Source organism: Excalfactoria chinensis, chromosome Z, assembly GCF_039878825.1.
Source record: "Excalfactoria chinensis isolate bCotChi1 chromosome Z, bCotChi1.hap2, whole genome shotgun sequence".
Lineage (NCBI taxonomy): Eukaryota > Metazoa > Chordata > Aves > Galliformes > Phasianidae > Excalfactoria > Excalfactoria chinensis.
In genome coordinates this window covers 26,913,222-26,939,614 of record NC_092857.1, presented here as the reverse complement: position 1 = coordinate 26,939,614, position 26,393 = coordinate 26,913,222, and the positions used below count along the sequence as shown (strand labels likewise).

At 36.8% G+C, this 26,393-nt stretch overlaps 1 protein-coding gene across 1 annotated transcript in view; it reads right to left on the bottom strand.

Annotated features, from left to right (window-relative positions):
* RIC1 (RIC1 homolog, RAB6A GEF complex partner 1) overlaps nucleotides 1-26,393 on the bottom strand; it is a 54,087-nt gene that overhangs the window by 18,185 nt on the left and 9,509 nt on the right. Inside the window, exons 2-13 of the mRNA XM_072360382.1 lie at nucleotides 24,838-24,945; nucleotides 19,305-19,381; nucleotides 7,717-7,824; nucleotides 6,573-6,715; nucleotides 6,196-6,332; nucleotides 5,091-5,182; nucleotides 3,962-4,050; nucleotides 2,931-3,075; nucleotides 2,454-2,502; nucleotides 1,974-2,126; nucleotides 1,500-1,703; nucleotides 138-176 (exon numbers count right to left, since the gene is read on the bottom strand). Of these exons, the coding sequence (XP_072216483.1) occupies nucleotides 138-176; nucleotides 1,500-1,703; nucleotides 1,974-2,126; nucleotides 2,454-2,502; nucleotides 2,931-3,075; nucleotides 3,962-4,050; nucleotides 5,091-5,182; nucleotides 6,196-6,332; nucleotides 6,573-6,715; nucleotides 7,717-7,824; nucleotides 19,305-19,381; nucleotides 24,838-24,945 (1,344 nt within the window). The remainder of the gene's footprint in view (nucleotides 1-137; nucleotides 177-1,499; nucleotides 1,704-1,973; nucleotides 2,127-2,453; nucleotides 2,503-2,930; nucleotides 3,076-3,961; nucleotides 4,051-5,090; nucleotides 5,183-6,195; nucleotides 6,333-6,572; nucleotides 6,716-7,716; nucleotides 7,825-19,304; nucleotides 19,382-24,837; nucleotides 24,946-26,393) is intronic.

The following is a 26,393-nucleotide window of genomic DNA, read 5'->3' as shown; positions in this document are numbered from 1 at the left end:
TTTATACCCAACACAGTTGTCTTTCTGCAATTTAAAACAATGATTTCATCTTTAAGAACTCATCTAATCAGAAAGAATGGTTATAAGAACGCAATACTTCTAAAGAAAAAAAGAACACATTCTAAAAAATCACTCACCCTTATTGGCCAGTTGCTTTCTAGATAAGTACTATGAATCTAAAATAGAAACAAACAAACAAAAATTACCATTTCAAGCTTCAATAAAATAGGGATTAATTTTAACACCTTTGATGTTGGTACTCCTTTTTTAACCACAATTACTTTTCTCCCCCAATAACACTACTGAATCATAAATGTTAGGCTGTTAATACAAGAAATACAGAAGTTCATTAACAACATACTATACAACATCATAGATTAATAACTAACCTCTCCCCCGTTAGTCACTTCTCTTCCACGAGAATCTTTCATGGAAATGTACAAATTTTGATAAACACAGCAGTCAGGGAGGATCTCCAGTGTTGACATGAAATTTTTGATCCAATCAAAAACGCAAACCAAGGTGATCAAAAGCCTTGTTATGAAAGCACTTCCCTTATTACATCTTTGTCCTGGATTCCTCATGTCACAAGAGACAATGAAGAGACAATCCAAAAATCAAGCTTCAGTCCTTGGTCTAATGCAAGGCAGGAAAGTGCCTTCAGTATGAACTAACTGCTAGTTCTCAGAGGGTTGTTGCTCTCCACAAAAATTCCAAGTTGTCCTAGTTTTCTTCCCACAGAGAATGAGGACTTTGCCCAACCTCAGTTTCAGAGTGCAGAAATGCTGACTAGTCAGCTAAAGTGGAAATTCAACTGTATTCAGAATCTTACCCACATGTTTAATGTCACACATTGCTTGATAAGCGCAATTATTGCTTTATGTGAAAAATAACATGCTAGTACATAATTTTCCAAATAAATTTCTGCAAAACATCTCAAATTACAGTATGAAAGTGATAGATTAGGAGATATTTAGTTTTTCTTCTATGACGGGGAAAAAAGAATCTGTGCCATTACTACCCTTGGAAAGTAATTTCTTCTTCACGTGCTTTGTTTTGTGAGGTTTGAATTACACAGACAGGTGCCATTTAGGACTACTTGAAATACAGCAAGCATCATAAGGCTGTATTCATCAGTTGCATATGCTAAAAGCAATCTGCATAAACATATAAAGAACAGAACTAATCCCTTAAGGATTTCTTGCATGTCACATTTAGTCTCTCTCTCAGCACAGGAAAGGAATTAAACCACTTCTTCCTAAGATCAAAAAAATATTCCAATTTTCTCATTGATGAGATTGCAAATTCATGACCACAAAGGTCAATATTCCTTTACCATTTGTCAAGAAGCTGTACCCAAGAGAAAGTAAAATAGCAACAGTTTTGTACTAAAGAGAAGAAGAGAGTGGTGTGTGAGAAGAAGAGAGTGGCAGAGAGGGATGAGACCAGCTACAAAATCCTAGCAAGCATAGAACACACAGGTAACCAGTAAGAAGTACCTGTACAACATGCCAATGCCGGTGTCCTAGTAAAGTGCTTAAACCCTGAGAATCTAAACTGCCTTCTGAAAATGGAACTCTTTCCCTGGTAGGCTTATGTTCAGAGTATGCTGAAGTATTTCTTGGATTCTGAGCCTGTGTTGCATCCCCACAGTTCAAATACAAACGATCTTCTCCTTGCAGGAGGACTTGCTCCTGGTTACTCTATATTAACACAAAACAAAATAAAACAAAATTAGCCTTCAGCTCCCTGTACAGGAAAAAAAGGAAAAACATCTGATCATTGTAATTAACAAATTAAACAACATGAAAGACAGGCATTACAGCAGTTCTCAACCGTCGTATTACTTTATAGTGGTAGGCTTTATGTTACATTATTTCAAAGCAGTATTTTTAAACAATTATTCCAAAGACTTTACAACAAGATGACCAATTTAACAAAGAATAACTCAACAAGAAAACAAAACTCCTTACCATACAAGGGTTAACAGTGAGTGCACTCTTGATGAAATGAAACTGCAGAATACCACTTTGGTGAGCTTCATTTTTTGTATCTCTTTCAGACTTGATGTTTTGAGAAGTATTCCCATAAATCACCCACAGATGATACCCTTCTGAACCCCAGGTCTAGATGTAAATAATAATAATTAAAAAACAAAACAAAACAACAACAACAAAAAAAAAAAAACCACAAAAAAGCACTCAATTCTTACAAGCAACATCAAAAATAAGGCTGCACTTCATTATCAGGCATAATAGATGAAAAAAATCATCAGCTGCCCCCTCTTCTTTCAAAGAAACATTTGCATAAGGAAGAACAGTATACACACCTCATTCATTATATGCTAAAGAAAGACAGTTCATTTTTCTGAAAGCTGCTTTACTACAAATAATTAAAAAAAAATAAATCAACAGGCATCCACCTATTGACGGTATTTTTACATTCATACTTACCATAGAACTGATCTTAAGGGGGTCCTTTTTGGTACCATCAGACTGATACCTTAAAAACAGAACAAAAAGTTTGAGTTTGGAATTACTTTATCAAAATAAGAAATTATTTTATCTTTGTATTGCCACATGATTCTGTATTTACATCCATCTTCAGCTATAAAGCCTAAAAGTGATGTTAAGCGACTAAAGTAAACATAACACTGTGGAGTGTTAGCCAATGTCCTTGATGCTATATGGGCACCAAGGGAATTTTAACAGTGTTTGTCTGCCAAAGTCTACCTTTAGCAGAATTAGCTTTTATGGGCAGAAAGATCGCTACAAAACTCCTAAATAACAACCAAAGACTTTCACAGGTAAGGAAGTATAAAAGAAAAGGATCAAAAACTGAAATTGTGTATTATTTTCTAATGATCTTAATTAGAAAAATGAAGTGTTCTAATATAATAATTTACAATTTAATGAGAGAAAGATACTCACGCAAAATCACCTCCTAAAGTACAAATAAGCTGAGCACCAAAAACACTCCATAAGGACAAGCCTCCACATTCCCAGGTCACCATGACAACACAGCTATCAGGTGACCACCTGATTAGCTTAACAGGCCCTGTTTTATTCCAAATATCTGATAAAAAACAGACAGCAAAATATCATGTGAAAAAATGCCATCTTCTCCAACTGCGCTCATCTTAACAGTAGAACCAGAACACAGAGAATAAGTACTTGATTTTTCAGTAACTCTTCACTGCATTCATCCACTTGAATAAAAAATACATTAAGAATTAACATTTTCTTTCAAATAAATTTTGGGTTGAATAGAAAACTAAGAACATGTGAAAACAGTCCAGAAACACATCATGCCATAACAGTCATATAATTTCAATTCTGGTAAGATGGTTTTCAGGGAAAAAAAGAGCTTACAGCCAGTCTTGAAACTTCTTCCCCTGGCACATCACATGAATGTGAAACTCTTATTTACCTATTTATTTTGTTGTTGTTGTTATTTCCAGGCATGCACAATTCAAGACATAACTCATCCCTTTTTATGTTCCTCACTTCTACGCCTACACTAAAAATTGGGTTTTTGTTCACTGCAGTTTTGGCAGGGGACTGCTGGATTACTCAAAAAAATAGTTTCTGTAATCTTAGCACTCTGCATGTCAGTTGCTTCAAGTTAACTCCTGCCTCTTTTGTTACATTCGTTACCAGTTTTGACAAAAATCTCTCATTTTCTTAGCAAGTAAAGGAAAAGTGATATAGAGATGACATGTGAACTACCAAGACCTGCAGCACTTCAAAAGACACAGCATGACAGCAGCATGATCTGTCAGCTATAGATTCACTCTATATCAAAAAACTCACATATGAAACACCCAAAACTCACATTAGAAGCAAACAGCAAAAAGAGTAAGTACACAAGAGCAATTCAGTATGCATGTGCAAGAGTAGTAACTAATGCCATCAGTGGTGTCAGAAAATAACAGTTTTTAACTAGTTAAAAATTACCTCACCTGGATATTGTTTTGGTGTTAGCTCCAACTTATGAGAAAATTGCATGGCTCCAGTGGTGGTATCTATTGTATAAACCTGCACAGAGCCGCTGGAAGAGATTACAAACACTTTAGACTACAATCCATTTTAACTTCCTGTCAATTTCAAGATAATTCAAGTTAATAAAAGGGTTACACCTTAATTTTCACACATAACTCTGTTTTCTCACTAACTCAACTTGTCTGTATACAACAGAACAACTTCTTCACAAAGTTGTTGCACAGTACATAGGATGGACATACCATGTCAAGTTACACTTATACATACAGTTCAAGGACCAGAAAAAAAAAGTTTTACAATTAATACACCAAGTCTTTTAAATTCTCTGTAAACAAACATGTGTAGATATGATCCACACATTTTTATGGCTTCCAACTGCACTGCAAGCTGTAGGAGTAAATTCCATTTTTACTAGGTGCCAGGGTTTCATCAGGAGTGCAGCAGTGAAAACTATGACCTACGTATTACAGTAACTGTTCTTCAAAGGCAAAATGCCAACACACTATCATTGCTACTAGAACACTACTTGATAAGACATTTGACGACCTATATAATCACAGTCATAAAATACTATGAAAAAAACAAAAAACTTTTTTTAAAACTGCATTCTACACCATCTAGAACACTGTTATATAGGAAGAACTGCAGTTCCTCCTATACTAAAAAAAAGTAGTAAATAAAAACCACAACTACATTTTTAAGTTTTCTTTCTAAGTACTGTATATTTAAACAGCCAAGATTTTTCCCAATCAAAACAGATCATTCTGCCAGTTTGCTACAAAATGATACTTCTGCTCCACATTTTGACAATTGCTTAAAATTGAGCTATAATCCTGCTTTGAAATTAACTTAGTACTTACTACTAGTCTAAACACTTTTTCCTCTTCAAAGCTGGAAAAAAGCATCAATCACATTTTCAGTTTAAGTAGGCCTTCCCTCCTGGTTTCTTAACATAATATAATACACTGGGAAGACCAATCATTTTCATGATTAAACCTTTTCAACATGAGTTGGTGAAAATTAAAGTACTTGCGTTACACACGGAAATTTATATTTTATTCCCCACTGAACCACTATTACAAAACTTACTTGGCACATCCAAATGCCATTAGTCTGTATTTGTTATTCACTGCCACACAAGTTCCATCAACCACATCTTGTGCCCACACACCATGGAGCTGCTGTAAAGAAAGGAAGTCATAAAACACTGTGTTAAACAGTGCTTTCAATCATAATACCCACTTTCTATCCATGTGTTACCTACGCATGCCACATTTGCTACTTGACTGCCATCAACTTAGTAAATTTCTATTACAAATATCAACATTAATGACGTAGCTCATCTTTCTTTACTTTTTTAATTAGTAATAATTAAGTCAGGTTTTACATACAATGGACTTCATTTCAAAGTTCTGAATAATGAAAGCAAGCCATTACCTATAAGGCAAGTACATCTCCGCTATTACATAAAAACCAGTAGGTGATACCAAGGATGGAAACAAAACACAAAGTGGGGGAATAAAACCCTCATCTTCAATCACTGAAACTGTAAATATTTTAAGACTGTGAAGGAGTCTAGGCCCAAGTAAATAAAATCTTTTTTTCTTTTTTTTTTTTTCGTAATAGAATAAAATAGCTCAGCTTGAAGAGACCCTTCAGAGATTATCTAGTCCTTCTGACGGATTAGAAGAGACTGAATGATAAAATGTAGTAAGCTTTGTAGGCTGAGCTACAGAAAGAAACTACATAGATGAGACAACAAACTCAGAAATATGCTTATTACTAGGAGAAGAATTAGTCTTAATTTCAGTTGAAAGCTAGAAATAGTGGCAATACTTTGCCAAAGGAGAAACTTCTTTGTGTTGCTACACTTATAGCTAGTAAATAAACTGCTTGTCACAGACAGTAATAAGACCTCAGAACTATGATGACATTCCCAAACAAATAAAATTAGAAATTTCACCTGCTGCTAATTACACTCTCCCACAGGCAGGGACTGTCCTTAAAACAATCTCATTCAAACATTTATTTGAAATACAGTACCACTCTTATGTTAACTCTTAATTTAAAAAAAAAAAATATATATTTCTTTGTAGCTGAGCAGAAGTTAAAATACAAAGCTAACTGGAAGGTGGAGACCAGGGAATAGATATCTATTGTAGAATATGTGCTATAAATACTAGAGGGAATATACCTCAGCAGTGAATCTACTTGACATTGGTGTAATGAAACCAACTCTGCCATCATTAAAGACAACTGCAAAACCATCAAGCGTGGCACAGTACTCCATATCTCTGATGTAAACATCTTCAAATCCCAAAAATGAACCTGCTGAGAAAATATCACTAATTTAAAAATATGTCAACACGGTGATAATGCAAACCAACAACTTTTCAGTTACTCACGGCAAAAGCTAACAGGCTGTTTTGTCCACATTTTAAAAAGGCATTTTTTTCTAATCTCTTTTTCAAAGCACATTGTATTTTATGTAATACAATGTACAATATAATTGTATTTTATATAATACAATATTTCTACATCAAAAAGACCCCACCATACATATACATATACCTCGAGAAGACTGCAAGTCCACGGAAAAAGGAACTGTACACAGGTTGATGGCCTTTCTTCCATTGGTCATACCATCCCAGTGAACAAGATGCAGAAATCCATCAGCAGTAGCAACAAGTAAATCCTCCAGTGTGGACTGCAAACTAACAAATGTATTTGTAATTTTCTTTAAAATCTGTAACTCAAATCAGTGTCACAGAATTATCGATTAGTGTAACAAACATCACATTACTGCCTTTTCCATAAATAAGTTGGGAAATTATATCAATTAAGTCATAATTGAACTGCGTAAGCCTTTTAGGCAGTAGGATACAAAGTTTATAAAATATAGTACCTCTTTGTTTTATTCCAGGAATCAGAAATTATAACAGGCCTGTATCATCAGAGTAATTGTTAAAGTGGTACACGAAGAACTGCAGATCATACTCATACTACTTCTGGATAAACGTTAAGATACTGAAGACAATCAATTATTCATCCATACCAGAAAATTAACAATATCATCAAGGTCATAAACAATACTTCCTGAGCTCTCATTAAGCCCATTAATCCAGCAGACACTGGACTTAAGTAATTCCCAAAAGATCTCTACGTTTCTGAAAACTACTGCTAATCTATGCGTACGTAAATAACAATCTGAAGCTTTCTAGGAAAGCTTTTCCCAATGTTTACTACATGTATTTCAATATCCATTTCCTCCTTTGAAGCCTATTTCTAATTTGCATTTTGTTACTTTTCCATCCTACCCTAATGTTATACAGTTTCACCAACTTCTTACGTTAAGTCTATCTGCAGAGAAGGGCAATCCCCACAAAAAAAACAGAGGTAAACAATATCTTTCAGATGAAATGTCCACAGACAACTGGAGGAAATGTTTTTGCCTATGTACCTATGTCTCCATTAAATATCTAATCCATACTTTGAGTCCACACACAAACACAATTTATAGTAATGCAATACTGAACATAAACATATTATGTACTTTTTTACAGGGTGCCAAAATACACCGGCAAGCACAGAAGTACAGAATTCCTGACTTTTTTGCCTTTTCAGGTTTTCTAAAGCTTCCTATCCAGTTTCCTCTTCTCTTTTTAACAAGCAACTGCAATAAACAGAAAAGTTCTAATGCAACTAATGAACATACCTCGTGATCGAAGCTTGCAGGTCCAACACTTTCTTCATTTCAACATTTAAAGAAGGAGCACACTGTTCTTCTTTATAATGTGGGGTTCCCTTTATATGTGGACTTCCTCTAAAACAGAAACACAAACATTGAAACAAGATGTTACCTCAAAAGAGATAAGACTTACTTTTATAATTCTTACTGACTATTCCTTATGTATATCAGACACCTACTATCTGCCTACAGGAAACACAAGTTGTTCTAAAAGTAATGCCTCCTATTTATTTCCATGGAAACAACAAGAGATACAAAGAGCACAATAACAGTATTTGATAGGGAAAATTCTCAGCAACCAAGCACTAGTTTTCAACAGTCATCACCATTAGCTATGCATTTATGCCCATGATGTTCAAGAGCCTGCACATCTGCACCAGTACAGGCAAGCCACTGTCACTGTCATCACTGCTGAAATGCAACACCTACCACCTCACTGTGCTCACATGCACTGTTTGGTCAATGAATGCCAGTGGGTGCCATTTTTTCTACAAGGAGGAATTCAATGACACACTTTTCATCTATCCATACTTCCATGTCAGACACTGTTCTGACAGACTGCCTCTCTGCTGCCATCTGTCACATGGCAACAACATGTAATGGAATACTCTTGGGACGAGGTTCAACCTCTACTGCCATACCACCAACACCTACTTCTGACACCAACATAATAAAACAGGGGGTATTACTTTCAGAACAGCCCTCATAGAACAAAATTTTATAGCAAAAATTGTAATTGGTAGTATCACCTTATGTGTCTGTAAGGAGTATGCAAGCAAATTAAGACAATGAGCAGACAATGAATGTTAGAACAATTGCAAATTTGTTCTTTTTCAAAAAACACTGCAGGTTTAGGCTGTAAAACACTCATGTTTCTTCACCTCCTTCTACCAGATCAATGTTTCCATCTTTAATTTCTCAGAACAGGCAGACATTTATTATAATAATTCCTACAACTATTCCCGTGCAGTAAATTATCAATGAGCCTTTGACCTACCAAGAAAATGGATAAAAGAGATGACCAAGAACTTTCTTAAAACAGACCGTTAAACTTTCACTATCTAGAAACAGATAAAGCTTCTAATGTATATTTTCCTCATTTTAAATTTCACATTTAATTCTCAAACTAAATATAAATACATCCTTATTTGTTCCATTTAGTTTATTCAATGTGCCATCAGTTAAAAAAACAAACAAAAAACTTGTCCTATGTAAGTACTCTGACTTGATGTCATCCTTTGTTGAAAAAAGCATCACACTGGTTAATAACTCCAATTATGCATTTCAAAGGCATTGACTGTAGATGAATTAGAGTTTTGTCTAACATCATTAGTCAGAAACAAATATACACACAAATCCATGTCATCTTGGGTTTTAGCTAAGAAAATACTTTACCCTACAACAAGGCAGCCAATGCAACTATTTGAGACACAGTGCATGAGAAAGCACCTGCAGTTTCTGAGAAGTTTGATATCACAATGATGCCTTAACCTTTTTCCTGACTTTCTTGAACTCAGTTGGCTTTAAGTACCTCAATTTAATTATCATTTTATAGCAAAACATTGCATTCAGATAAACTGTTCTTTGACGTATACCACACTGATTCTTATGCAAAGCTTAAGATTTATGCTAGCTGAGGCAGGAGGAAAGCAACCTTCAACAAGGTAAAGTTTATAGACTGAAATACATGTTTTAAGAAAACACCATTAGGGTCATAGAAAAAAATAAACGAATCTGTAAGGTTAGTTAATTTAATGTCCCCAGACTGCGTACCTTGTCTAAACAAGTGTACATAATGAACATAAAAAAATTACAAAAACCAGCTGACTTGGAAAATAGTAGCCAGCTATTGTGATAGCCTGACAGGAGGCCCAAAATGCAAGGAACTTGACTAGTTATGATTACTATTGTTGTATTTCTTTACTCACTATGCATTTTTTGGAAGCTCCATCTGATTAAAATAATAATAAAAAAAAGGCTTAGTTCCTTCAAGTCTCAGCCACTACCTGCAATGTATAATCCTGGGGATTGGAGAAGGGAACAGAAAACAACTAGAAATCACCAGATGTTTGAGTATATGCCTTTCATGTGGGCACATGGGCTCAAACTGTTCCCAAGCAATGTGACAGGACTGTAGCTCATCAAGAATCAGTGGTACAACTTAATCTCCTAATCAAACAAACAAACAAAAAAATTGACAGAAAAAGGTTGCATAACATTTAAGCATTATTGTAATACACCACATAGCATGAGTCTGACAGGCACTTAAAAATTATAAATAGTGGTTTTGTGGAAGGCAAAATACAAGCCAGAATGGGAACACCACAGCTGAAAAGATGTTTTTTCAGGGAAGATACTACTTCGTAAGGGCAGGCTTCTTTTTCTTCAAACACCTCTGATTATTTAAAAATAGTTTGTAAGAGTATTTCAGATTTCAGTTCTATGAGGTCATATCAGCACATTTGTTTCAAGCTGTGGAGTACATCTTTTTTTCAGAGATCCATTATCACCCTGATTGAAACTCAAAAGCTTCAGTTTTTTAATTTATTACCTATGACTATCAATTCAAAGTAAACCCCTACCTTCGGTGCAGGAAAAACATGGTACACTGTGTTCATGCAGTCCACATCTGCATGAGTCAGCCTTACTAGTTAAGCTGCTTTGACCTTTAGACAAAGAATTTGCTTTGCTGACAGAGGCAGGAAAGAATGTTTGGTCTGCATTGCCACATCAGCATCTGCTACTGTTGCATCCAAATTTTAAGTAACTCTGTTGTGCAAGAATTGAGAGGAATGGACACATTCCAGTAACCAACCAGCTGCATGTTATTTCACCTCTATTCTAACTTCAGTAAGGAGACAACTAAAACCACCTTCATGAAGTTAAAGAACCTGCTTGAGACAATAGGGAGGAAACTGAGTGAAAAACTAAGTGAACTGCAAGTGAAACAGTGGAAAATCTTTAGTCTGTCTTTCAGAGTTCAGTCTTAATTCCCGTATGTAGCTGAAGTATCAAAACATGTTTTTTCTAGGCCTCAACTGATTCTAAAGATATGGCCACATCTATTACATAATTCAGCCTCTGAATATGTCTCAGCACAAAGGATTGGGAAAAACCTCCCACTTCAGTAGTGATCCAAGAAAAAAACAAACAAACAAAGAAAAACAAACACACAGATATAGAATCATTTGAGTGGGAAAAGACCTTTAAACATCATTTAGTCCAGCTCCCCTGCAATGAGCAGATACCTGCAGCTTCATCACATTGCACAGTGCCCCATATAGCCTGAACTTGAATGCCTCCAGGGATGGGACATCCACTGACTCTGACCAGCATGTTCCAGAGCCTCACCAAATTTACTGTAAAAAACTTTCTTTTATCCAATTTAAGTTTTCCCTCTTTTAGTTTGAAATTGTTTCCCCTAGTCCTATCATAACAGACTCTCCTAAAGAGTCCGTCTTCTTTCTTATAGAGCCCCTTTAGACACTGAAAGGCCCAGAGCCTTCTCTTTCCAGATTGAACAGCCCCAGTTCTCTCAGCCTGTTCTCACAGGGAAGCCCATGGATAATTTTTGGAGCATGTCTGCAGGAGAGCCACAAGAAGTCCACCACATCACTCCTGTACTGATGACTCCACACCTGGACACAGTACTCCAGGTGAGGTCTCACCAGTGCAGAGTAAAGGAGCAGGATCACCCCCCTCACACTGCTGGCCATGCTTCTTTACATGCAGCCCAGGATACAGTTGGCTTTTTGGGTCGGGAGAGCCCACTGCTGGCTCATGTCCAGCTGCTCATCCAGCAGTACTCAACCTATCATTATATGTTTTTACAAAGTCTCTGTAAGATGCTGAAGATCTAAACAACTAAATCTCATGAATCACTCTTAAAATACGCGTATAGAAATACAGTAAGTATAATTTCCCCTTTTCCAAAATTCATTCACTAAACTTTTCCCATATCAACCTCCTGATGTAGATTTCTAACTTGACTTTCCCCATATTAAAGGGACACATATAAGTAAGTGAACAGCTAAAATTCTTATCATAAAGTCACATTCTGTTGTATTTATTTGACCTTGCAGGGAGAACTGGCTCTCTAAGTAATACGTTAAATCTTTTGGAAAACTATGTTGAAAATAAAAGATGTGAGAACCAGCACTGACAAAAATGGAGGTAGGGACTAAAAATAAAACACAACAAACACAAACCAACCAATCCACCAACATGATGATCAGCTCCCACAACTCACTGGTGCTTTTTCTGCCTGCATGCAGTGGAGACACTACTGAAAAACACATTTGAAACTCTAGACTGTTTCATTAGGAAATATACCTAGAACAAGTAACTGAAACACACAAAGCAAAATATTGTTAATACATATTTGGGACTATGGACTTCTTAATAGTTGCTGCTAAAACAGTTCCTTCAGCAGCATGTTTTGATTTATTTTATTTATTTATTGATGTTTCAGCTAATAAAAGCAATAAGTAGTCCTGGAGAAAAAAAAAAAGAAACAAAGGCAAAACAAACAAACAAAAAAAAACAAGGCAAACAATGTTTGCAGATGAATTTATACCACCATCATCACCTTTAGATGCAGCTTTTCAATAACAGCCACTGTCTACCATGCTTTTACAACCAGTTCTGAAATAAGTAGAACAGGTTGCACTATGAGCTTTGATTTCCACGCAATCTTAATCTTCCGAACTCTAAACTTCTTTATCTCCACGAGCCACTGCAGCCAGCCACTAGCCTATAAAATACATCTGGCATAGTCCACATCTATATGCATGCAGGCAGAAAAAGCCAGACAATCAATGATTTAAAGAGAACAAATGGAAATAACTTTGAAGAATGAGGAAGGATTTTAAAAAGTAATTCTCTATACAGTCTACCAGAGTGAATAATAAGTTTCTGTGGTTTGAGAAGTACCGTGGTGTGGTTGATACAGGAGAAGGAAGGGATGCCATCCAGAGCCTAATGAGGTTCAACAAAGAAAAATGCAAGGTTTTGCATGTGGGTCAAGGTAATCCCAGACAGGTACACAAACTGGAAGCAGAACTCCTTGGGAGCAGCCCTGTGGAGGACTTAGTGGTTCTGCATGATGAAAAACTCAACGTAAGCCAGCAGAGTGTGCTTACAGACTGGAAAGCCAATGGTATCCTGGGCTCTATCAGAAGAAGGGTTGCCAGCACAGCAAGGGAAGTGACTGTTCCCCTCTATTTTGTCCATGTAAGGTCACATCTGGAATACTGCGTCCGGGCATGAAGACCTCAGCACAAGAAAGAATTAGAGCTGTTTGAGTGGGTCCAAAGGAAGGCCATGAAAGTGACCCAAGGGCTGGAGCACTTCTGCTAAGACAGGCTGAAGGAACCAGGGTTGTTTGAACTACAAAAGAGAAGGCTCTGGAGAGACCTCATTGCAGCCTTCCAATATTTAAAGGAAGTCTATAAACATGACTGAACTCAACTTTTTACCCTGGTAGATACTGAGAGGACAAGGGGAACAATGGTTTTAAACTAAAGGATGGGAGATTTAGATTAGATGTCAGATGGAAGTTTTTTTACTGAGAGTAGTGAGGTACTGGAACATGTTGCCAAGAGAGGCTGTGAATGCCCCATCCCTGGGGGGTGCTTAAGGCCAGGCTGGATGAGGTTGTGGGCAACCTGATCTTAGTATGTGATCTGGCTAGCAATCCTCCCTGTGGCAGGGAGGCTGGAACTTGATGATCCTGAGAGTTCCTTTCAACCCAAGCCATTCTGTGATTCTGACACACTAATCAACTATTACTTATAGAAGTGAAACGGTGTCACAAGTTGATTCAATTTCAAAGATTTCTTAATTGCTTCTGAACCATGTCCTGGGCTAGCAAATGACACAATGTTTAATAATATTTTACAACTAATCTAGTTTTAAATATACATTATCCAATCAATGCTAAAACCAACTTTATAATTTTAACAAGGAAAAAAAACTCACACACACTTAAAACTTTGTGCAAGTCTAATTCCCAAGAACAACTATTTAGTAAGTTAATTAGCTGTATATCTCATCAATTACCCCTGCAGAGTTTAAAGTTCAAAACATTTCTGCACACTAATCTTAAGTGAACTGAATGAGGGAAAAAAAATCCCAACTGATATAATTTATGGCACCTAAACAGTTTCGCTAAAGGAAAAAAAATTGAAAAATACAAAAAGAATTGAGCACAAATACTCTAACCAGATATGTAAGCATTGATACAGTAATATGAACTGAAATATAAACATTAGCTTGTTAACGTGTTCGTGCTGGTTAGAACATGACATTAAGGCCTGATTCTAAATTTAAGGCCCTTAACTCCCATGCAAGTTCCACTTGAGGATATGAAGAAATACGAGACAAAAATATCCTCAGCATTAAATCACCACACAATGTCTTTTCAGTTACAAGTCTTAACGTCACTATTTTTGCTGTAATTCTGAACTGAAATAATTAACAATTCAGCAGAGAAAAGTCTCTACTGTGATGCTGCTGCACATCTCATCCCTGTGAAACAATCTGTATGATATCTGTATAAACTTGTTTGGAAGCTCCTCAAAAAACATTGCCACTTAATGTGACACTACTTACATTGCACTAGTTAAGACTTCTAAGCAGATCACACACAGGGATTAGTCATATTTTACCATCCTACTATCACACATTCTTTTCTTTTATTTTCTAGTAATTTTAGTAATACGGTGATAAAATTAGACTGAACTAATTGAAGCAGGACTTTGTACTTGTGTTCACTTCTGGGAAGTATCACAGAATGTGGGCTGACAGCCAACACTGACTCTCTTCCAAGTCTGCTATGAACTGGAGAGAGGTTTTTAAGAGCTGGAACAGTAAAATAGTCTGAGACAGTCTATTTTTTTTTTTTTTTAATATGTTTTTAGTCAAGTGGATTAAGCAGGACTTAGCATTTATTCCACAGACTAGCAAGCTCCAGCAAAGTATTAACAGAGACAAAAATATTTCTTCAATTGAACAGCTACATCTTGTAATATAACCTAAAATATCAAGACAGGCAAACAATAAAACAAAAAATAATAAACAAACAACAAACAGCACGATCGAGCAACACTAGATAAAGTATTAAAACTTCCTTTTTCCTTTGGAACAACAGAATTTTGCTGCTACTCTGTGAGCATTAATTTTACCACTTTAAACTGATTTTGTTTTGTATATAAAACATGCATAATGCTGAACAATCTCTAAACACTTAAAATATCTACTTCAGTAGATCTGAAACCAAATAAGCTTCAAGAGCTATAACAAGACTAGAATTCAAAACAATATATTGCAATGCATATTGAAGTACAAGCAGCTTAAGCGTTTTCCTCACTTCCCACCCACATACTCCTATGTAGATGGGTTTCTTTCTTTATTTTTTTTTGTTTACTTGTTTGGTTGGGTTTATTTGGGATAGTTCTAAAAGTACAAATATTGATAAGCTCTTCAGGATCATTGTGTTCCATCATATGTAGGAAAAACTTTGTGTGAAAGATAGAAGAGCAGTGGGTTTTATTTTCATCAGCTTTTTTGGTCCATTTCTATAAATAGAGGTTAAATAATTTTTTTAAGGCATTTCACTTGTCAACCAAACTCTATAGTGTGAAACAAGTTTTGAAACAAGAATTCGTTTCGAAAACAGTAATGCCTTATACAGCTGTAACTTCACTGCATCTACCAATTGCCTAAAGCAGAGGAATGTAAAAGAAACCCTAAAGCCAAGAAAGTATATTCTAATCTGTTTTTCTGACATTTTTTATTACTGTCAGTTTAAAACATGCACATTGTATTTACATGAGAGCAAAGGTGACAGGAGTACTTAAACACAATATTAATTAGTTTTTTCATCTTTATGGGAGGAAATATAATCACAAGTTCAACTACTCATTAAACAAGAAAGTCTTGCACCAGGATTCAAGTGCAGCTGAGCAAATTTCTGGTGTGTACTCTCAGTGCACTGTGACCTCATTTTGTTTACCTGCAGTGCTTAATACAATTTCAGCTTGAAAAGAGTTCTTAAGGATTTTCCTTTTCTTTTATCTTTTTTGTCACGATGCTTACTATACATGACTCGGTCAGAACTGGTTATTTAAAGCAAGGATACTGCAGGGCTGGCCTTGTTCTGCTTACAGAAAGTATATTTGGCCAGATTGAAAACACTAAGCAGACCTTTATTCCAAATTTTAAGAATAAGACCAAGTCCAAACTTTAAAGAACACATTAGCAGAAGAAGCAAGTGTGTCTAATAGCTGATAATATTCTACAAAACCTGTTAACTTCCTGGTATGTCACAGAGGTAACCAAAGAAAAGAATGGTAAAAGGGAAGAAAACTTCATCTGAGGTAAGCAGAGCGTGTAGACTTACAGCTGACAGGTTTTCCTTTCATTTTTGTTTCCAGCAGCTGATAAGACACCGTCCTGCTCTACTCAAAGAAAAGGACAGTCTTCAATCTTCCTAACATTCTGCAAAACTCACCACACCTCCACTCACAGGTAACACAGACAAGGGACTACATAAGTCAGAGTTGGATAAGTCAGAATTAATGTTTGCATGAGTGTTAAAAATATCACAAGCAACTGCTTTATCATGAACTGAAGAGAATCACCACACAAGTATCACTAGCCAGCTGTTCCACACTCCTGAACTTCGCAATCCTGCTAATGTACAGAAAGTTCTAACAACCAGCTTCTTGCACTTGGAGCTACTTCAAAGTCACCACTTCCTAACACCAGCCCCCCTGTTACACTGTAAGAGGACGCACAAGCTAAGCCACTAGAATCTCAGGGACAGCATGCAGGGAGTTAAAGAAGGGAAAGAGGTAGGTTTAGTTTCCCCATCAGGTCAGCAACCTAGTTTGACTTAAATCACAGCTGCATAATCACTACTGCCAGCACATAAGAAGGAGCCAAAGAACACACTGCTACAGTGTGAGAAAACAGTAAGATCATCCCTTTCAGCCACAATGCAAGAAACACATGAGCCTTTGCAATGATTTTTTAATTGTTTCATAGTTAACAGATTTGGTAAACTGCAATTTAAACTGGTAAATTTCAGTCCTGCAGAAATAAAATACAGTTTCATCTTTGGCAAAGAAAAACATCCCCCCCAAAAGGTTTAAGTTTCAGTTCTGAGATTTTTGTTTAACTTGTCTGTGGGTTCATTTTGGCTTAGGTTTGGTTTGGAAGTTGGGACTTTTTTTTTTTTTATTTGTTTAATATCTGATTAACACAGGAGAAACTATAAAGCAAAACTACCTACTGACAAAGCAGTGCACCTGTATAGGAAAAGAAGCTCAACTCATAATAAAACAATCTACAGTTAATCCCAACAAACATAATATACACACAAACAATACTAGCTAGCTGTCCTTCTTGTGGTCTAATATAACCAGAACTGCAGCAGTTTTAAGAAGGTTTTCAAAATTGAGATCTGAACATACAGACTAGTAATCCCAGTACATTCAGTGAGAACTTCTTAAGACCATGCATTAGCCTTAGGAGCTTCTGAGAAAACCAGCAAAACCACTGTTGGGAAAAGCACCTTGTCTTTTTCATTCACAGGAAAAGCATTATAGTATCCTTTTGGCTTGGTAAACATACCCTGAAGTCCTCACCATTCAAAAGACAACTCAGCTAACAAATACTTTCTCAAAAAACACGCACTCTTAGGTTGACAAGTCACTTTCCAATATTAATATATGTAAGTTAGTCTGATATAGCTTGATAGCTATTTACAAATCCCTCCCTAACATGGCACATAAAAAGTTCCAAAATTTCTTTCATTCTTACTGCATACGTTATACGTATTTCCATACAGTTTCAGATTTTACCAGTTAAAAATATATGCCCAGTAGAGGAGTATGCTATCAGTTATCATTTACTTTGTTTGCATTATGTGCAGTTACAGACATACTATTTCCTTTATTTATTTTAACGGTTTTTTTGGTAGGTTAGGCTTCTCTATCTTATCCCTCTCCTTTTTTTCTTATGACAGCACATCAGATGTGAAAAGTCAGTTTGCAAGTTTGACCTACTCAGGTCTCAGAAAAGGCAAGCATTGTAATATAACTTGTCTATATTTGTCTTAAGTTTCTGAAAAGATGACAAATATGTTCCACAGCTTTGAGGACTATTTCAGGAGGAAAAGATGCACTACAATGGTGTAACACCCAATGAAGTGAAAATTAATTCAGTTTCAAATTTTCTACTAGCTGACAAGTCATTTCTCCCAATACATATTTGTAAATTAGATTTATTTTTTTTTAAACACAGAACAAGCCTTCATAAACTCTGAAGTTTTAAATGTTCATGATTTAGTAGTTATGTATTATGTTTTCCTCTTATATGACATCATCTGCCTCCAATACTCCTCACAGGTTTTCACTTGCAGACACAAGGGCTTTGTCATATCCTGCCACTGAGAGGCTGTCCCATGGGCAGAAGCTGTGAGCAGCACTTGACCTGCTGATATGCTCTTCTCCCCATTTGTGACTTATTCCTCTTGATACCTTTTATATTATATCAAATTCCTTTATCATTTTTAGTAAAACATTTTATTTCTTATTTCAGTTGAGTAATTCCTCCTTCTCACTTTTCTAGGAGCTTCTCACAGGGGAAGGGAGTGGTGGGGAGGGCCAGGCCCAATCACAGACAAAAAGCCCTCAATCCATGACACCTATCCATCAACTTTAACTTATTCTGTGAACATGAAAACGCACCTCCTACCCCCACAGAAGTCATCTATGGCCAATAATAAATCAAAACCATTTTATTATTCCTGTGACCAAACTGCATTCAATCAATAACTATACAGTCTGCCTATGTAAAGATGCAAATACACAAATGTACTATTAAGGTTTTAACCTCTCCCAAATAGCTTCAAATCATGCCAAATCACACTAGGAGTCAATGAAGTTAACCACAGATGCATCGCAGGTACAGTCTCACCACATTTTAATAATGGCAATTCATTATATGGTTCACAGGGGAAATAAGATGATAATGACAACACTTAAAACTAAAATATTTGTACTTGCTAAAAACAGCTCATAGTATGTATAAGATACAGGAAATTTCTTCCCCATTTGTTTCAAAAATATCTCAAGCACTGTAAAGTTGGAGGGAGGAGAGGAATGTATAAAAAAAATTCCTAAGAAACATGATATATTTAACTGAACTAGTATTAAGAAATTATTAACGTTTGTGCAAAATCAGGAATCCAAAAGAACTGTCTTACATCAATTAAAAAATTAGACATTATTAGCTCCGCTATTCAGAATTCTGAGACCTCATGAATTGCCAATAAGTGCCAGGAATCCCGTCAGCGTACAGCAAGCCAATTAGATCAGCTTCTTCACTGAATGGACTCCAACTCCAAAGAAAGATACTCTATATAGTCATCAAGGTTTAAAACGCAAACAAGAAAAAATAAAATGTATCTGAACATATAATCTGCCCAGAACTTGTCTGGTCATATTATCCTACACTGTGAAAACTCAAGGAAAGTTTACAATACTTACTTGGGATACATTGGTTCATAAAGATACTTGTCTCTTGCTGAAGGGATTTCAAAAAATAAGATGTATCCATTCGCAGTCTGAAAGAGAAATACTGATCAAACGCACATCTGGACATCTAGATGCATAAGTAAATTCTATACAGATTCTTGTCACTTCTACATGTCTTATATAGAGCGATTGCATCTACATGCTATCAATTTTCAGGCATACTAAAAAAAATGCTTTGAAATTCATTCTCTATAAAATCCATACTACCACTCAAAATCCATTGGACACGTCACTCATCTAGCAGCACAGTTTAAACACCGTACGAATGTGTCATTTGCTGCGGAGACTAGCTTCAGAGCAGGTATGACTGCACTGGGAAAGGGATCTGGAATAAAAAAGGCCAATGAAAAAGCTCTTCTTAAGGCTTTTTTTGAAGCTAGCAACCATGCTGCGCTTAGTGCTGGGGAGCTGGCAGCTTGTGGACAGGCTACTGAGTCAGCTGGCACATTAGTGGTACAGTTTAAACACCCATCCTTAACATTCACACCTGATGATAAGCTTAAAATAGCCTCGGGGAAATCACAGATCACACCAGTTGAGCAACCACTGTTGCTGTCCACTGAGAATGGGAAGGTTCCCTAAGTGAGCGCTGCCCATGTGATGCTGCAGCTGTGGGTGTGGGAGGTGGGTCAAGTGGTGATGAGTGTTAAGTATTGTCCCTCCTTGCTCAGGAGACCTGCTTTCCTCTTGGCAACCTCTGAGACTCCAGGCCTCAACATGGTCTTCATCAGACAGTGGGCTTATTTCTAGAAGACTGTGGCAACACAGACAGAGGGTCTGCCAGAAATGTAGCTGGTCAGGTCTCTGGTTGCAGGGAGTGCCTGAACCTGCTACTGCCATGGGAGGGTGGCAGGGATTTCACCTGTGTGAGGTGTGAGCAGGTGGATGAGCTGCTCAGCCTGGTGGTGGAGCTCAAGAAAGATGTGCAGAGACTAAGGACCATCAGGGAATGTGAGTGAGATGTTGACTGGTGGAGTGACTCACTGGTGCCCAAGGGAAGGGTGCCAGGGAGACATCCCCAGAAAAGTGGTTGATCCCCTGCCCTGTCAGTCAGACAGACCTGACTGAAGAAGAGGGTTGGAAGAGAGTCCTGACTCATTGTCACGGGAGCTTTCTTGGGCAGAACAACCATGAAATTGTAGAATTCTCTATTCTTGGAGATGTCAGAGGGGTGACTAACAAAACTGCTCTCTGAACTTCCAGAGGGCGGACTTTGACCTGTTCAGGATGCTTGTAGCATGGGTCCCTTGGGAGTCGCCTGCTATGAGCAAAGGGGTTCAGGAAGCCTGCATACTCCTCAAAATGGAAATCTTAAAGACACAAGAACAGGCTGTCCCTAAATGCCATAAGGGGAAGAAGACAAATGTGGATGAACCATGAGCTATTGTTGAGACTCCAGAAGAAAAAGACAGTCTATGTCCTCTGCAAGAAAGGACAGGCTACTTGGGGAGATTACGAGGAAGTTGCTAAGGTATGCAGGGAGGAAGTTAGGAAGGCAAAAGCCCAACTTGAAGTCAGACTGGCCGCTGCAGTAAAAGAATAAGAAATTCTTTTACAAATATATCCATGGTTAGAGGAGAACCAAGGAAAATCTCCATCCTTACTTTATGCAGCGGGGAATGTGGTGAATGAGGACAAGGAGAAGGCTGAGGTCCTCAACACCTTCTTTACATCTACCTTTACTAGGCAGACCAGTTATCCTCAGGGCACTTAATGCCCCAATCTGGAAGTCTAGGATGCTGTGCAGAATACACCCCTGGCAATTCAGGTGGAGACAGTAAGAGAGCTCCTCCTCTATCTGGACTGTCACAAGTCCATGGGACCAGATGGGCTCCATCCTCGGGTGATGAAGGAGCTGGCAGGAGTGATTGCTGAGACACTCCTGCCATCCACCAGCGCTCCGGGTTAACTGGAGAGGTCCCAGAAGATTGGAGGCTTGCCAATGTGACTCCCATCTACAAGAAGGGCTGTAAGGAAGATCCAGGGAACTACAGGCCTGTCAACCTGACCTCAGTACCAGGGAAACTTCAGAACAAATCATCTTGGGTGAGATCACAGGACATGTGCGTGGCATCCAGGGGATCAGGCCCAGCCAGCCAGCACCGGTTCATGAAGGGCAGGTTATGCTTGACCATCCACATTTCCTTCCATGACTGGGTGACCAGACTGGTAGATGAGGGAAAGGCTGTTGATGTAGTCTGCCCAACAGTGATTAATGGAGTTAAGTGCAGCTGGCTACCCATGACAAGCAGTGCCACCACGGGTAGGTACTGGGGCACATCCTCTTTAATACCTTTACTCATGACCTAGATGAGGGGATTGAGTGTGCCCTCAGTAAGCTTGCAGATGACACCAAGCTGGGAGGTTTTTTCTTTCTGTGTCTGAAAAAAATTCTGCTATAATCCAATACCCAGTTATATTCTGCTATTCTGAGAGATTGATTTCAAACTACAACACTATTCAAAGAACAAACACAAATCATTTAGTTTTCAAATGCTGCAATCATTAAGAGAACCTGATCCAGTTCAAGACTGGCAAATAAAGTTTTTGTTCAAAAACAAGAAGTACGATTTGCTCAAAGCAGATTTAACCTTCAGACAAATTAGCAAATGCACTTCAGTTAAACAGTATTTCCATACAAACACTTCAACATGGACTGAGTATGTACCTAAAACATTATTACTATGATAAGCAGCACTGAAATGAATAGTTTCAAGTTGCTTTGCAAGGTTGGTTTCCTGTTCTGTGAACAAAAGTAACACTTGTTAGCCTTGTTCATCAGTTCACAGAAATCAAGTTTTCTGAAATGAACTTGTGTTTCAGCTTCAAAAAAGTCCACTAACATAATAAAAACACAATTCTTGCAGTCAAAGCAAATACTTTTCCTATGTAATACTATCCAAAGCATAAAGGTGATATTGAGATGGCCTGAAAAGAAGTGGAAGATTAAATTAAACTGGAAAAACAAACAAACAAAAAGCAACAAAAAAACAAAGATGCTCATTTCTAATATCTTTACAGGTTCTTTCCATTACATCATTAAATATTTAACCTCTAAGTTACCTTATACTGGAAGGAAAAGTAAAACAATACTGTGAAGTAATCTTAATACTGATACTGTACAAAGGGCCTAGATGAATCCCATTCAAAACACGAGTTACTATTGCTACAGGTTCATTTCTAGACAGAATTATTCCGTGAATAATTGGCTGAAATGCATAAAATCCAACCAGATACTTGCTAGAAATTTATCACATTCATTCAGGTAGTTTTCTCCACTGCTTTATAAACACTTCTACTGTAATGAAATTTACTGAAGTTTCATCACTGCCATCTATTCCCTAATCATTCTCACCTCTGACAGTCAAAGCATAAACATTCCATGCCTTACAAGGGATTTCACTATGTTTTCTCATATACTGTGGCGTTGCATAAAGTTCTACTTTAGCTCTGGGAACAGAGCCTAAAAAAACAGCCTGTATCAGAGGAATGCCCAAATCAGGCAAATGTCTACAATGACACTATCTCTCTCTGCACTGAAGTGTCTTGATCCAAGTTTTGTTTTTTGTTTTTCCTCCTCTAGAATCAGATGTTATGGTTGTACATACTAACCTAAGCTCAGCAATACGAGAAAAAGAATACAGTAATATGAGAAAAGAACCCACAAAGTAAATACTGGGGAGGAAAAAAAAAGAATGAGATCAAACTATTAAAAATGAACAATACATGAACAGTGATGGTGAATATGATAGTCCAAAGCAATACAGTAGTAGAAATGTACCAACAATTTAACCAGAAGATACAATAGAAAAATCTTAGAATTTCTAGATAACAGATGAAAACTGCTTAAGCTTGTTTAACTGCCTACATTAAAGATACCTGAGATACTATAAAGCCTTACATGCCAGATCAAAGTTTGCCATCAGAACAATAATTGCCCCACAGCAGATGCTACAAACTGATTCCCCCCTCCCCTGTTTGACCATTTAAAAATTTACTTTGTGATACGTAAGTCCGCAATATAGGCACGTACAATCTGATATCATCTGCAAGAATACAACACAATGCATTTAACCACAAAAAAATACCTTGAAAGTCCAGTAACCAAATGGAAAAAAAATAAGAATAGCCTTAACACTAGTTAACCATAGTTGAACTATAAGGTCTCGAGTAACTGGATCTCAACATCATAGAAAAAATACACAAATTATTTCAATATAACAAACTGGGTCTCTTCTGAATTCCTGCACAAAGATGTAATAGTAACATGCTTGAATATTTTACTTGTGATTAAATTCTGCATTATAAAATTGAAGAATGATTAGTTTACTCTTGGTAAATTCTACAGAAGTCTCCTTTTTGCTATTGTGTATAAGTACGATCATTTACAACCTGCAAATATAATCTGATACAAAAATAAATAGCAGTAATAATAGATTACTGTATTGATTTCAATGGATACTTTTAAATGATTTAAACATTGTAAGCTAACTCTCAAGAAAAGTATACCCCAGTATTACATACAAAAATGGGATCTTAGGAAGCTTAATAGAAGCAGGAACAATTTTATTAATTATCAATTATTTTCCACTATAATAGAATGTCCAATTGGTTTAAAATCTGCAAGATGCTACAGGCACCATTTAAAGTATAAAAGATGGTTTATACTTGGAGATGAAATAGCCATACCAAACAAGACAGTAATTATTACACAATTTGAGATTCCACATTTTCACCATTTGGTGGGTAATTTTAATGATTTCAATCTTTTGCAGTTTCTCACAACGAAATTCTACAACCTTGACTTTAAAAGCTACAAAAAGATTCACAACTAATTTAAGACCAGTTTGTAATACATTACCTGGCCAAAAGCTGCAAGAATCACATACTGTATTCTAAATCACTGTACTGCTGCATAATATACTGACTTTTAAAACATCTACTTTTGCTGTGTCTTACACCTCCAACTTATTCCCAAATAATGGAGCTGAAATACCCCACTGAACTGCTGTGAGCATAGCGCTACCTATGAAATGTGACTAAACACATTTTTTCCCCACATGCAAGACATGAGTTCAACTATTTGTCCATTTAAGACTCACCTTTCTGAAAAACCCATAAATACTAATTATCAAGCTGAACATGCTTATGTTTCCTAACTCTTTAACTACTTCCTTCATTCATATCTTTATTCTTTGTGATCAGATCACAAAAATATTGAGGTTCTGCACAACCTCTAGCAAACACATCTAAACATTTTAATGAAGAACTACAACTCATTCTTCAAAGAAAAAAAGCAGTAGAATTACTAAAGAAAGTTTCTATTATCCCTTGGTAGTATTATATACTCATGCAAGATAAAGAATTAGTTAGGTGCATGTATAGACTCCAGATTTCTGCAAGGAAACCAGTAATACAAAACTCTTCTTACAATAATTTAACCACAATAAGAAGATAAAAAAAAAAAAAAAAAAAAACTACTTACTGAAACAGCTATCATGGTGCCATCAGGCCGCCACTCTGCTTGCTTATAAGGTCCAAACTGAGAAGCTGCTTTTGACAGTTCCTTGTAGCTCACAATTAATACGCTGGGCTGAAGGGAAAAAAAAGGAACACGGTAATGATTATCTTATTTGTCTAGAAGAAACGGGAATGTAAGCTATTATCTTTCCTTACAACACGTTTCTCTCAGAAAGGAAAGTTAAAAAAAAAATGAGTATTTGTCAATGCACTATACAATGCTGCTTTTACAAATAATAACTTGAAATCCTGCCACAATGACCAATACATTAGTTTAGCAAAAGGAATCAATGAGTGCCAATTCTAAAACTTTCCATTTCAGCTTTGCTTGGTGTGTGAACAGCCTTGTTTTCTTGTGAAGCAGAATTAGAAGAAGCACTGGAGTTATAACAGACTACTTATCTTTGCATTTCACTAGGTGCAAGGATGTTTTCCTCAGATTTCCAACTATATTGTTTTTGAAGTTGTTCCTTATGGCATGAAATGGAAATTTGCCAAACTGGGGAAAAACAGCTAAAGGTCAGCCAAAAACCTACGTGATGAAACTGATGGTGGAAAAATGGGGATTAAGTGGGCATAGGACCACCCTAGTGCAATTGTGCAGGCTAGGGGAACCTTAGCATTCGCTAATGATTTCTTGGAAAAGAATGAATACATACGCCAATGTATTGTAGATGTATGTCTTAACTGTTTAAATGTGGAACCTGAACACTGAGAGAATGTTCCTGTTTGTTATGTCTTCTGGTACATTTCGTGAGGAATAAAGGAATGCTGCTTTCTAACACCTCATGGCAGTAGTTTAGTTTCTACCTGGATTTCAGATGAAAACAAACAAAAAAGGAGTCACTTCAGGGAACAAAATAGTTTCAAATTAGACAAAGGGTTACCAAAGCTTCAAATGAGAAAAGGAGGGGGGGAAAAAAAAAAATCAGTTTGTTGAACTGATTTTGCATATGAAGGGAAGTGCTAATTTGTACCTTTATTCCTAGGGACCAATATGACTTCCAGAGTCAAGAGGCTCAGACAAAGCTACCAAGGGCACAAAGTCTTCATCCCCTTTCTTGGAAAGTTTAGATTTGACATAAAATCCTAATGAAAAACTACCTCGTTTTGCTCCCAGGCTTAGAAACAAGCTTCCTCTCTAAACTTATTTAAGATCTGTTTTCACTTTTCTCATTCTTGAACCAATAATAGCTTTCAGCTTAGACAGGTATTCCCTTGTTTGCTGCCCTCCCCCACTGGGAAGGAAGACAGAGAATTATGTGCATATACATTAGTTTGACCACAACCATGCTTCCTTAGCCTTCAGCCATATTAAACAAACTCATCAATACAAGAGATGCTTTCTCAAACCACATTCAATGTTCATTTCTCTTCAGAGCTGTAGCAACAAACCCTGCACACACACAAAAAAAGAGTACACTACCCCAGCGTCTGGATGGGAAAAATCATCTGTCATGGCAGACAGAGATGACATCAACTTAAGATTGTTTCTAGCCTACTAGCTCAAATGGCAGAACT